Source organism: Molossus molossus, unplaced genomic scaffold (assembly GCF_014108415.1).
Source record: "Molossus molossus isolate mMolMol1 unplaced genomic scaffold, mMolMol1.p scaffold_m16_p_23, whole genome shotgun sequence".
NCBI classification, from domain to species: Eukaryota; Metazoa; Chordata; class Mammalia; order Chiroptera; family Molossidae; genus Molossus; species Molossus molossus.
In genome coordinates, this window is record NW_023425359.1 from 2,373,033 (window position 1) to 2,387,557 (window position 14,525).

General features: G+C 38.9%; 1 protein-coding gene across 1 annotated transcript in view; it reads right to left on the reverse strand.

The window, feature by feature from the left end:
* Window positions 1–5,054: 5,054 nt before the first annotated feature.
* ERO1B (endoplasmic reticulum oxidoreductase 1 beta) overlaps window positions 5,055–14,525 on the reverse strand; it is a 55,886-nt gene continuing 46,415 nt past the window's right edge. Inside the window, exons 12-16 of the mRNA XM_036277461.1 lie at window positions 14,190–14,436; window positions 12,973–13,042; window positions 10,398–10,484; window positions 9,340–9,473; window positions 5,055–5,324 (exon numbers count right to left, since the gene is read on the reverse strand). Of these exons, the coding sequence (XP_036133354.1) occupies window positions 5,264–5,324; window positions 9,340–9,473; window positions 10,398–10,484; window positions 12,973–13,042; window positions 14,190–14,436 (599 nt within the window). The 3' untranslated portion in view covers window positions 5,055–5,263. The remainder of the gene's footprint in view (window positions 5,325–9,339; window positions 9,474–10,397; window positions 10,485–12,972; window positions 13,043–14,189; window positions 14,437–14,525) is intronic.

Sequence of the window (14,525 nt, forward strand, 5' to 3'; positions counted from 1 at the left end):
ACCCAGTCAGGCTGCAGAGCCCTAAGCTTCCGCTGGCCGGGACACTCGTCCCTAGAACAGCGATGGACAGTCAGCCCCGCTCTCCCGGGGACAGCGTCTGTAAGGTAACTTCTCGCACTTGTGCTTTGACCCAGGCGTGCTGACTTCACAGGTGTACTCCTCTTTTAGGGTCCCCTCCGTGTTTTCTTACGAATCTTTGACAGATGTCCAACTTTTGGACAAAGAATTCATGATGGGATAAAAAAGGAAGTAAGGGTTCTATGTATAGTTTTCAAATTAGTCTTAGAAGCTGAGTCTTATATAAAAGCCGTGAGATGAAATTCTGTCAAAACAGCATGACAACCTCTCCCTCTCTCCCTCTCTCCCTCTCTCCCTCTCTCTCTCTCTCTCTCTCTCGTTCATCCTCACTGGAGGATATTTTTTCCATTGATTTTTTTTTTTTTTTTTAAACAGAATGGAGGGGAGGAAGGAAACGGGGAGAGGGAGAAACATCGATGTGAGAGACATATCGATAGGTTGCCTCCAGCATGTGCCCCGACTGGGGCGTGGAGTGAGCCATAACCCAGGTACGTGCCTCCTGAGTGGGAATTAAACCTATGACCCTTTGGTGTGCAGGCTGACGCTCTACCCACTGAGCACACCGGCCAGGGTGCGCCCTGCCTCTTCGCCCTCACCTGTTTGGGCACTGGTAAATAGGATACTGACACAATACAACAGTCAGTAAAAAGTAGATCTTTACCATGATCTACTATGTTAAAGAATTTTTAAAGCTCATATGGAATAAACAAAAACAGCTGAAGAAAAACATATTTTTAAGGGGGCGTAGGGGCTGGGGGTGACAATGAGGGTCAAGGAAGCAGATCCTAAACGCAGAGCCGGAATAACGAACCAGTGGAGCTGGTGCAGAGCGCACAGGCCGGTGAGCCGGTACGCCGAACCAGCTCCGTGCACTAGTGAGGGCAAGACAGACTGCAGTGGCTGTGCTGGCATGGCTGGGAGTCATCATCTAGGAAAATTAGGTTCATCCACACTTATACTCCAAAGGAATAAAAAGTTAGATTAAAGAAAAATTCCATAACAGTTCTAGAAAAAATATTGGAAAATTATTGCTGTAGAATGAAGAAGGCATTCTAAATATGACTCCAAGTCCAGAAACCACTAAAATACTGATAGACTCCATAAAAACAAAAGCTCGCGTGGCAAGGCCACCATAAGCAAAGTCAGAAGGCAGACAACACACTGAAAACGACTCTGCAGCTCCTGACAGTGAAAGGGTCACCGTCCCGACCAACACAGCACTCCTGGAAATCTACAGGAAGGCCAACAAGGCAGCATCAAAATGGCAAAAGACAGGAACACAAAGGAAATACAAATAGCTCTAACATCAAATGTAGTCAAATTTACTTGTAATAAAAATACAAACAAAAAAACACTGGCATGTATGTTTGCATCTATCACAATGGCAGATATGGAGTTTAACATCCATGTTGTGAGGCGGTGGGTAAGCGGGCGTTGTCTGAATTACAGGCGGGTATGTGATTGCCCCATCGAGGGCAATGTTCTAAAATCTCTCAAACTTACAAATGCATATGGTCTTTTACCCCCCAATTCTACAGCTGCATAATTATGTGTGTGAAATTACATCAACACAAGGTCTGGAGACTTTGTGTTGAAATGCTTGTTAATAGGGACTGGTTAAATGACTGCATGTTCATATAATGGAATACCAAGCAGTCACTTAAAACAAAACAAAACAAAAACGAAGAGAAAGCCACCCAGCGACAGCGGAGGGCTGCCAAGGAAGGTCAGTGGACACAGACGTGCGTGAGGCGCTCTCGGTGCCCAGACGAGTCTGGATGGCCTCAGTGTGGATGGGGACCTGCGAAGCCAAGACCAGAGGTTATTTGGGGGGGGGGGGGGTTATGGATACAGAGAAGACATTCCACTGTAGAGCTTTTCCATTTTTGGTTTTTTAACCATGTGAATGTAATTCCTAGTCAAAAATTAAATAAAATAAGTATATTTAAAAAGCCTTATGACTCAATTCAAAAGATACCAAAAGTCCCGAGTTTTTAGTGGAATAGTAATGAACCAACTTATAAAATCACACAGACACAGCACGTTCTGAGCGGAGACACTGGACTCAGACTTCCTGGTTTGAAATTCTAGGCCCACAACCTGGAATTCTGACGGTGGACAAGCGACCTGGCCTCCCGTGCCTCAGCTCCTTACTTGTAGGAGCGCCCGACCTGCTGTGCGCTGCAGGGATGGAGCCATGCACACAAAGCCGGCCGTAGCTGCCAGGGGCTGCCGTCCCGGGTCCCCACCGGAAGGAACGACCCCAAACTACTTCAGATTTTCTCCCTTCTCCACAAACTGAATCAAATCCTCCTCTCAAACAAAGGGGGGAAGTAACAAGAAAGAAAGGTGGCAGAAACATTTACTTTGTCATATTTTTTACTATAGGCTGGGTACGACAGCACATTACTTGCAATTCTTGCAATCACAGGTGTACCTGTAGCTGCCACTTAAAATAGAGCACACATAAACGTGTGTTGTCTGTGTGGTGTTGTTTCACCAAGTCATCGCCGTGGTACCTGCACCCAGTCTATTTGGGTGACTGGCTACGGTTTCTGCAGGTACTTTGGTTCGCAAACTGCTTGAGGGTCACAGCAAACTGTCCCATTTCCAGCTGAAGGCAATGCTGCTGAAGGTCAAAACAGCTGTTCTTACATACAGTGGCACCTGGGTGAAGTTGGAAAACATGGCAGGGTGTTCAATACTCTGTATGATTACAAATGTTGAGTAATTCAATGTTAAAACATCAAAACGTGTGACTTATCAAATTTCAGAACTGTGAAAATTATTACTGTTCTGTCTGATCCTCCTCATAGTCTAAGAATCAACACAGGAGAAACAATCAAATTTTACCAATTTTAATATGTCGTATTTCTAACTTATATCGATGCCACTTACGAAAAAAAAATAAACTCATACCATTGAAGGAAGAGATCTTTTCTTTCTCTTCATTTTCATTACTTCATCAGCTGGTGCAATAATTTGTCATTATATTATCAAGTGCTGGAGTTTCAAATCAGGTGATGAGATAAAAGAACGCCAAGCATTTTCACAAAGCAATCAACACTCTAGTATTGCTACACAGCAAAAGGTATGTGAATTGGAAAAATAAAAGGTATGCGAATTTATGGTTTATATCACATGAACCATAAAACATCACCAGGCTCACAAAGATTCTTACAATATACACAATCACTTAAGAAATACACACAGACACAAAAATGTAGGCTGCCCCCACAATTTAACTTGTAGCAAAATAAGTGAATCAAATACATTTCAGCTTAAATATACTTGTGTTTATTTTCTCGGTAGTGAAAAAATTTGTTTCAACTTTGAAAAGAACTTTTTACCCTAACTAGACTTTTGAATTTCCTAGAACTCACTCTAATGTACATTTTTCCCTTAAGCTTGAAACAAATCAAAGTAAAGAAAAAGAGCAATAAACGGAAATGACCAAGGATTTTCTGTAGTAAATCGAGTTTAAATAATAGGCTTTATCTTTAACAGAGGGAATGGAGAAGTCACATTACCAAAAAGATTTTTAAACTTATAGTAAAAATAGACAAAGTGCAAAACTTTCACATTTTCTTAAACTCTGAATGAACACTAGGAATAATAATTATTGATTCACCAGCAATATTACTTATTACTTCTGGACAAGCCGACCCCCCCGCCCCCATCCCTGAGACGGAAGGAAGGCGAGGAACAGGCTCCGGCCACAGCCATCAACAAGACCCGGCTCTGTGAAGGTTGGAAATTGGGCATGAAAAGAGCTAGTGAGTCCTTACTCCCTCCAGCCACATCTCTCCCTCCAAGGGTGACTACATATTTTTAAAAGAGGGGTGAGCCAACTACATACAATTTAAAATATGCCACTAAATCGGTGAACACAGTTCAGACTTTGGCAGGAGAAGACGGTTTAAGAGCACTTATTTACTTCATGAGAGACTGCAGAGTCTAAGAAAAACCAGTTTGTACCCACATTACTTCCACACAAATGCGACCTTCCAAAGTAACCACGTTAACTACTGACATCTTTTTAAAAAATCATTATTTTAAATATTAAGGATATTTAAACCCCAGGTTTAGAAGATGACTGTTAGGACTCACGAGCCATCTGTTGGTACAAATCACGCAAAGTACATTTATATACAGTGAACTCCAGAGAAAAAGCAGGGAGAGGGGAGCTTAAGAGGCTTGAACTAATCTACCTGCTTAAATATTCTACCAAAGAAAATCAGACTCACAGGATTGCATAGATTGTGTCCTAAAATAAAATCATTAATTTAAAATAGTAAATTTTGTGCATATAATGTTTTAAAATTGGCATTATAAATCCATAAAATTCCATTCAAATTTTATCAATACTAGTAAGTATTTACGCAATTTTTTTTTAGAGTAAATGAAAATTTCTACAACTGAAGTAGAAACAAAGGAACAAAATCAAAAGAAACCGATATCTAGGTTCTAAGTAAAGAGCCTTATACTGAGCTAGCCCTCTACACGCAGGTAATCTGGCTTGGTGGCACAGGGGACCGTACTTCCTCACCTTTACTGAAGCAGGTCCTTTAGACCAAAACAAAACTACAACAGCAACTAAAAATTTAAATAAAAAACAATGAAACTGAAGATGAAGTCCTGGGGATTAAGTAACTTCTGAAACTATACACTTACAAGGCCACTCATCACATGACACTTCCACATCCGAGACGGTGGCAGGGAGCTAGGCAAGGCTAAGCACATTTAAAGTCACTGATAAATGTCCATACCGAGACCGGCCCTACACGACATATGTTCCCTAGCTCTCCTCTTCCACAGACTGTTAACAGTGTTACCAGGATGGAGACATAGTCATTTAAGTTTGACAAATGGAAATAAACAGAATAGAATAAGAACAAAATCAATTCTAAAACAGAACAGCAGAATATTCAACAAATGGAAACATGAAATTAAATACAGAAATAGCATAACTTACATGTTTTAAAAGTATATACTTCATTTATAAATACCTCTAATTGACAGTCTATTACGAATCATAAATATTCAAGTGAACATTTTAATTTTCTCTTTAAGAGTTCAGAATTCTTGAAGTCTTTGAAGATCAGTCTCCTTTTGTTGAATGTCCAAGAGTAAAAGTCCTCACACAGTCACTTTATGTCTCTAATTAGACATATAAAAGCCTTTATTACCTACTGTGTTGTAATAAGACTTTAAAATTCTGTAATTCTCTTATACTTGTAGAAAGCCTATAGGACAGAAAAAAAGCACATTAGCACAGCTAATATGATATGCACATATTTCAAATGATTGATATTGTGTATGGGCTATAATTTGAAAGTAAAATCCAAAATAAAAGAATGCATTCAATATTGAACATTGAATCTTCTACTTTAAAATAAATATCTATAATTACTTATTAAAGATTAATGCAACACAGAGCTGTGGTTCTTTAGTCTTGGTTTAGACGGGGCCAAGGAAGCCAGTTACCTCTTACTATCAATAGATTAATTATGGGAAGAGTGATATGAATAATTCATTACAATAAATAACCTCAAAACATTTACATTTAGTCTACAAATTTCATTTTGCACATTTCTCTCCGAATATCCGCTCCTTTCTTTTTGCTCCCAAACATACTAATTTGTTTTACACTGGTAGCTCCACAGTCTGTAAGGGTAAAGATTCTGTTTATATTGTCTACTACTGAATCCCATGTTTGTGATGTTCAATCAAGAATGAATGAATGAATGAACAAAATACTTCTGGACCCTGGTTTAGCAGTAAAACTCTGGAATGGGAGTCACAAAACAATTCTATAAGCTCAATTATCCTTATGTACAATTCAGAGTGGATACAATAAAAATCTAATGTTTTCTTTCTATAACTTAGGAAAATATTATGCAGTATTCAGCTCCTTTCTTTACTCTAAGGACTTAATAAATGATAATTTTTCTTATACCAAAAACTTAGGATATGCCAGGCAATGTCGTGAGCATGTCACACACATTATCTCATTAACTGTTTAAAAAAAAAAAAAAATCCTACAAGGTGGATAAAATTAACCCTGACTTTACATCTAGAAAAGCTGAGGCTCAAATAGATCAAGTAATTTGCCCAGGGTCACCGAAATAGCAGGTGCGTTCTAACCAGTTGATCAGATCCAAGACCATATGGCCACTCAAAAAAATCTAGGCTCTCTATTGTCTCAAAATCATTTTCTTTATACTCTGACAAGTTGCGGGATAATAGAAAATGAATTCTTACTCTAATCATCAATATTAAAGGAGTAAAACAGTTTTTAATTATTAGGAAACAAGAGAATATGATTATTAAACAAAATAAATGTACAAAATCATATGCTGTACCTTAATAAAGTAGCTGTTAGGAAAAATAGACCTACCAAAATATATATGAAGATGCAGTACAGACACCGAGGCCTGCCTAACTAAAGAAAAGAGCTTAGCCCTGGCTGGTTTGGCTCAGCAGTTAGAGCATTGGCCTGCGGTCTGGAGAGACCCGGGTTCAATTCCCACTAAGGGCATGTACCTCGGTTGCAGTTTGTCCCCGGCCCTGGTTGGGTTGTGTGGGTGGCAGCCACTCGATGTGTCCCTTTCATGTCGATGTTTCTCTCTCTCTCTCCCCCTCCCACTCTATCTGAACAACAACAAAAAAAAGAGCTTAGTAAAGAGCAGATGTGCTCAGAATGTAAAACCACTCTCTGCGTGTGATTTAGACACAGAGGATCAGAGAACCCAAAGGTCATTGGACCAGTTAACTACAGGTGTGTCCTTTTCCCTGAAGCACAAACTGCCCAGCACTATAGCACAGGCTCCGTGGAGATGCATTCAGACCTCCCAGGAGATATCTTCCAGGCTCTCCATTATTATTCTAAGATACTCACACAGTAGACTGTGTCTACCTACTACTGCTTTATCCTTTTAGAGGGTGCTAAAATATACTGTAATGTACTACAGGTATATTAATGTCATATCTGTCTGTTCCCTGGAAAATAAACCATTTGATATAAGTGATGAAATTATCAAAAATGGCTGTCAGTATAGAAAAGATGCTTGCAGAGTATTCGAGATAAAGAAACCCCATTTCCAGGATTCAGAGCCAGAACCAGACAATCTCGTTGTATGCCTCCGCCCACCGGCATCACGAGAAAGCAGTGCTGCGCTGGGCGCCCTAACGAGTATTAAACAGGTATTAACTGTATTACACAGGTCGTCTGACAGAGGAAACTACCAGTTCACTTTAGAAAGACTAATGCATAAACTCCCCAAAGTTAAGAATAATTTTGTGTGCCCTGGCCGGTTTGGCTCAGCGGTTAGAGCGTCGGCCTGCGGTCGGAGAGACCCGGGTTCGGTTCCCGCTAAGGGCACGTACCTCGGTTGCAGTTTGTCCCCGGCCCTGGTTGGTCGTGCGGGTGGCAGCCACTCGATGTGTCCCTTTCACATCGATGTCTCTCTCTCTCTCTCTCCCCCCCCCCTCTCTCCCTCTCTCTCCCTCCCACTCTATCTGTACAAAAAATGGAAAAATGTCCTCAGGTGAGGATGAAAAACAAAAACAAAAACAAAAAAAACAAAAAAAAGAATAATTTTGTGGATCAGTATTGCCCAAATCATTTATTATTTAAATGGTGTGATAATTAGGTGGAACATATAATGAAGTTAACAGATCCCATTAATCATTAAGAAAAACTATAACATTCACTAAGGGAGAAGAAAGAAATGTATAGACTCTATGTGAAGGAAACAATAAAACTCAACTGGATATAAAAGGAGAATGGCTAACCACTATTTGTTTTTCCCTGGGGAGGGAGAGGGAGCATCACCCCTCAGAGAAGGCAGGTTTCTCCTGTCTCGTCTCGTCTAGTCAGGAAAAAAAATAAGAGCACTCACCACCCAGTGGTGTTGTGAATCACCCTCACCACCACCCGCACTGCCACCGGATTCAGGCAGCATCTTGTGGTTTAAGAGGTACTATCATTTAAAATCTTGTTTTGTCTTCATGTGAACTCTGAGAGGTTTGTGTCCACCTCATTCTGCAGAACAAGCAGACAGCTGGAAGAGGGAAGTGATTTGCCTGAGCAGGGCCAGGCTCAAGGACCATAGCAGCCCTGGCTGTGTCCAGCGCCCTCTAGAGGACAACAGAAGTAATACCAGGCTCTCAAGTAGAACTACAACAGGAAGGTGGCAGTTCTTCAAGACTCAGAAATTATGAGGAAGTTAACATCTGCTTCTTTCTCAAGTTAACTTTATTTGCATTTAAAATGTTTAAATTGTTTAAAATATTTTTCATTTAAGTTGCATCTTAAACAATTTAAATTGCATTTAAGTAATTTAACTGCAATTCAGTTTATCCTGTTTTATCTTACTACAGGACTGAATTTTTCAGGAAATACCAATTACCGATGAACATTCTATAACCATCTTGTATGAAACCTCTGCTTACACAGTCATCTTTAAATACAGGGAGGCAACAAGGTGAAATCTTTGCTATTAAGACGGAGAAGGGACAACTTATTTTTCATTTAACTGCCTCTTTTTAACTCAGAATTTTTCTCTCTATTCCTTCTGTCTGTGTTCCTCAGTTGGTTGATATTACACATATCTCTGTAGGCAAATTCAAGTTAATTTTGAAACTATCTGTGGTACAAACAAAAAGCAAAATATATATCTATATACAGAAAAAGTGGGGTAAGAATGAGCAAAAGAAAAATGCCTTATGAGTTTTAGAAATAAGAGCAGCCCTTAGCTGGTGTGGCTCAGTTGGTTGGAATGTTGTCCCATAGACCGAACCTTTCAAGTTTGATCCCTGGTAGGGGCACGTACAGAAGACAACCAATCAATGTCTGTGTCTCTGTCTCTCTCTACACACATACCCCTTCCCCTCTTTCTAAAAATCAATAAGCATATCCTCTGGTGAGGATTAAAAAAAAAGAAGAAGAGCAATTCAGTGATTTTCTCACTCTTTCATCACCTCCCAACCAAGTTCTCGGTACCTGCTACTGTTCTCAAACAAGTATGGTCAGCTAAGGAGGACAATATTAGGGGAGAATATCTTCCCCATACAGTTGAGAAGGCAAACTGGGAAACACTGGCAAACACAGAAATGCTGTGAGCTGTAGAGAAACTGGCTTGTGAGTACAGGTATGATAATATATGATAAAAATGTTCTCTTTGCAAAGCAAACTACCGTAGCAAAGATGACCTCTGTGGTTGGCTGAAAACAGCAGAGAAATCAGTCAGTCCTTACCTCCCGAAAGCATTTAAAAGGGCAACTATTTCTTGTCGAGTGAGCTGGAAGCCTTTTGATGGGCTGTTCTCTGGAAGCTTCTGGATTTCTTTTTCAGAGAACAGTATCTTCAGAGCAGTTCCTAAACCCTGAGTCTAAAGAAGAGAGAAACTTACAATCAATTCATATTATAACTTCTATACAGGTTTAAAGGAATACTCAGTTACTGGGATGAGTCAGGAAATGCATATGAACTGAACTTCACCATCTTATTAAACTATGCAAAATACAGTTTCTCCTTCCTCACAGATAGGCACATGATAAATTTATCTGAGCTGAACAGCTTAACACATTATCATACTATTCCAAACTACTAAAATGCCTTTTATTAACCTAGAAAACATCACAGTAGGATTACAATGTTCAACGTAATCCTGAAAGCATTCTTTACAGCCCCTGTCAACTCAAAATTTAAAAATTATCAGTGATACCTACACTTAATAATTTCTTATTAGCATTAGAGAAAAAGAAAAATATCTGATTTCTGTGTAGCCTCCATTAAAATAATTCTGTCTCCTGATTTTCTGACTTATCATCTTTGTAGAAAAACACAAAATCTCAATCCTTTTCATACAGACTATATAGGGAAATGAGCCTGCTTGGCCAAACCTGCCTACTTTGTGACTAGGTGGCCTTCTTCCCATCATGGAACCACATTCAGTGACCAAAATTTTGTAAGTCTTTTTATATCATTATATTTTACCCTTTATGTAGGTATAAAAATACTAATATATTCTATTTATAACCATCAAGTTCAGAAATGAATCTCAGGTTGTATCAATAGAAACAGACACACTAAAACTAAAATCATTAACATTGACTAATAGGAAAAACATCCTCAAACATAAACATATAACCCACAGAGTTTAATATTAACTTTTTCATCAATAATACAGAAAAACCACACTTTGGGTCTCTAATTCAATGAACAATGAGGGCATTTTAATAAAGAGTTTCAACTCCTCAGTAGGAAAATTTAAGGTTAATAATAGTTTCAAAATAGAAGGCAACACACAAACCTGTAATTTCCCCCACAACCTGCATTTGTCACATCCAACACAGTCCATTATACGAGAGATATTCTTGAAATGTAACCGGAATTCCTCCTAACATGCAGAGAATAATTGCATTCTAATTAGACATTTAAATAGAAACTGCATTTGTCTGAATTATAAGAAATAAAAATTTTGAAGTTTATTAATAAATGAGTTGTTTTTCAACAAAGAAAAATAAAATTATTTAAAACTGTATAGCATAAAACCATTAGTGAAAATTTAAAAAATTCATTCCACATGTCAAATCAATAAACTTCACTGAGGGGCAACTCATGCAAAGCACCAATATGCACTATGGGGACATGAAAATAAATAATACACCGTTTGTACTTTTAAGGAACTTCACAGCTACCTCGTTTAGTTTGTGCATATAACCAGTGGTAAATATAGCTACATTCTGTTCCACTTATTTCCGACATATTGCTGTGTGTTAGTGGAAATCAGAAAGCTCATCCCAGAACAATGCTAATCTCCACCTCTCTGCTTAATACCACGCTGTTCATGACGGGCCCTGCACCAGCATGGTGATCACAGCTGAATGGGGGCGGGAGGTATCGCACAGTCCACATCCACTAGGGCAGCTTCTCAGGGAAGAGCCCTGGAGTTTTGCTGTAAGAGATTCCCACGCAGGGAGACTCCTGCCTGTGAGCACCTGTGCATGCTTCTATGACTCAGGGCAGTCTCATGTTACCTGAGGGTAACAAGAAAAGTTTCCTTATCTTTTTCCATGGCAAACTTGGAAATAAAAATCATTTTACTGTTCCGAGGTGAACATTTTATTACATGAAGCTGGAGACAGTAGTCTGAAAACTCTGGCCACCACGAGCCCCAAGGAACCAGTACCTTGGCCAAAAGAAAGACAATGTAACTAGAACACCCAAACTCCTTTGCTCTCCATTCTCATGCAATTCATGTTCTTTGGAGCAGGTGGAAAAATGGACCTAAGTTCTACTTTACAAGTCCTTGAAACACAGCAAACAAAACTGCCAGCATTTTGTAGCTGAAAGCTGGCTGTACCTCAGCCTTTTCTCAGCCTCACCTTCCTCACCTACAAAAAGATACATAATTATGGTCGTTCTGTTATTACACAAGGGCATTCAGAAGATCAAAAGTATAATATTTGTGTAACTACTTAGGAAATAGGAAGCATTACAAAAATGAATTAACATTATATTAAATACTATAACAGCAATATACCTCTAAAACAACCATAAAACTAAACAAACTTCCAAAACTAAAATAGAGTGTGGCTAAATCATTTCATTTCAGAAATACCAAAAAGTTCTTACAATGGAGAACCACTCAATGGTAATTTATTAGTTCATGTATTAGATTCACATCTAAAATATCTTAGGGACAAATGTGGTTCAGAATCCAGAATCTTTCAGACTTTAGTAACACAGCACATACGCTATTTATTTATTTATTTAATTTTATTTTTTTATCCTCACCCGAGGATATTTTTCCATTTTTTGTACAGATAGAGTGGGAGGGAGAGAGAGGAAGGGAGAGAGAAAGAGAGAAACATCGACGTGAAGGGACACATCAAGTGGCTGCCACCCGCACGACCAACCAGGGCCGGGGACAAACTGCAACCAAAGTACGTGCCCTTAGCAGGAACCGAACCCGGGTCTCTCCGGACCGCAGGCCGATGCTTAAACCGCTGAGCCAAACTGGCCAGGGCACATACGCTATTTATTATGAAACATTCCAGCAGAGTGTGTGGCAACACCCTGGAAGCAAATACATTAATGCTTCTATTAGAATATTTACACAAACATGTAAGAATATTTACACGAAGCAGAATTTTTTTTAAAAGACTATACATATTCTTACATCGGTTCAGGTCAGCTTTTGCTAACTAATTTGCACCAAACACAAGAAACATGTTTCAGTTTTTAAAGCTTTCTGGATTTTGAATTTGCACATAAGAGGTTATGGAGTTGCACTAGAAGACTATTTGCCAGCCAATTTCAAATACTTTTATAACATTTTAAGGGTGCAATGTATTCCTTAATGTACTTACTGTAAGCAAAGGAAAACAAAAAACAAAGACCTCCTCACATGCAGCTACACAATGTCCCTAAAATAGATTCTCCTTCTGATATCACAGGTGAACAGGTAATTTTTGCCTTTTATGTTAGTCCATAAGGACACAAACATAAGAGCTTCATAAACTGTCATATCCCATAAAATAAACTTTAGAAAAATATACTATTTATCGCCTTCAAAGTGCATTATAGCTCATGATTTTTTGAAAGATGCATCAAAACAACAATACACAATGTGATTTTAAAGTAAGAAAATTCTCAGAATAATATCCTTTAATGACATTTACGAAGGTGCCATACTCAGACACAGTAATGGCTAAGGACTCTCGAAGCAGTTGGTCCAAGGAGAAAGGAACTGAGAAGGCAGTGGGGCAAGGGGCTTGTTGTATCAGACAGACCAGCTTCCACAAGGGGAACTGGGAAAGAAGAGTCAGGTGAACAGGATTAAAACTGCTCCCCACCCTATCCCCCGATCAAGAACTTTTTACCTTTAACGATTTGGCCCCCTTTTTGTCGCCTGCAAACATGGATTTCTCATCAAAGTGCATGGGAAAGGACCTAATGAAATGAAAATATTGTAAGTTGCAGACAAAAAATTCAAGTACTATGTATTACAGCTCTGGTAGAACTTTTTATCCCTACAAATATTTAAAATTCACAATTTACTCATAGGTAAGGTTTAGTAACATAGGTATGTGGCAAACAGTTCACATATAAATGATTCAATAAAAGACTATAGTGAGCCCTGGCCAGTTTGGCTCAGCTGCTGGAGTGTTGGCCTGCGGACCAGAGAGTCTTGGGTTCGGCTCCCGCTAGGGGCATGTACCAGAAAAAAAGACTAAAGCAAAATAAAGATAGATAGCTTTATAATGTATAAACTTGTAATGTTTTAAAGAAATTATATGATAAAAATATAAAATGTAAAAACAATTTATGTGAAAAATGTACGTTACTTTCATAATATTTTTAAGCATCTTTTAAAGTTAATGCATAATTTACTTTCAGCACTTCTTTTTTTTCATCCTCACCAGAGGATATTTTTTTCCATTCATCTTCAGATAGAGTGAAATAGGGAGGGGGTGAGAGAGAAACATCGATATGAGAGTGACAGATCAATTGGCTGCCTCCCCCATGACCCCGACCAGGACCAGGACCGAACCGCAACCGGGGTACATGCCCTTGACCAAAATCGAACCTGCCACTCTTTGTTTTGAGGGCCAACGCTCCAACCACTGAGCCAAACCGGCCAGAGCTACTTTCAGCACTTCTTAATCCAACATTCCTCCATGCTCATTTTAACAACCAGTAAACTCAAGTTTTAGACCCGGCATTTTTTAAAACTTATACTCTAGAAGGTAATGAATGTTCCCTTAGGTTTCTCCTGATATGCTAGCATGATATCATCTAAACTTAAATAGCAACAGAAAGAACACAAAATTGGTAAAAAGAACATTAAAGTAGCATAAAATTTAAAGTTATATTTGAAAATATAGCCAATTCTCAAGTGTGAAAGTGCAATGCTGCGTTATAAATGATTTTCAGTTGACATTTTTAGAACAAATTCCAAATACTGCTGTTCTATTGACCATTCTCTTCTCAGTTCTATCCCTTTTTCAAGTTCACTTCTAGAAGCCAATTTTGTGGTATTTCCAGCACTACCTCATTCAGACACAGCGGAGTTTCAGAGCACTGATTCCATTCTTACTTTGTGTCTTGGAAGATGTTCAGCAGGAGAGTTTTTGTGTCGGCATCATCTTCCCCATTTCCAGTGTAAAGATCGACAATTGAGCGCTCAAAATATGGGGCCACCTTTGATAAAGCTCGCAGCTCAATTAAGTATAAGAAGTACAGATTCTTTAACCTCCTTGGACCTTCTCCCTTGGTTTCCACAGGGTCAAAGCGGCGTTTAAATTCTTTTATATTAGGTCCCCAGCTAGGTTTACCCCAGGTTTCTAAAGAGAAAGAGAAATACATGATATACATAATAGATAAGATTTTAAAATAGAGAATATGTATTTCCCCCCAACAATTTTTACACGAA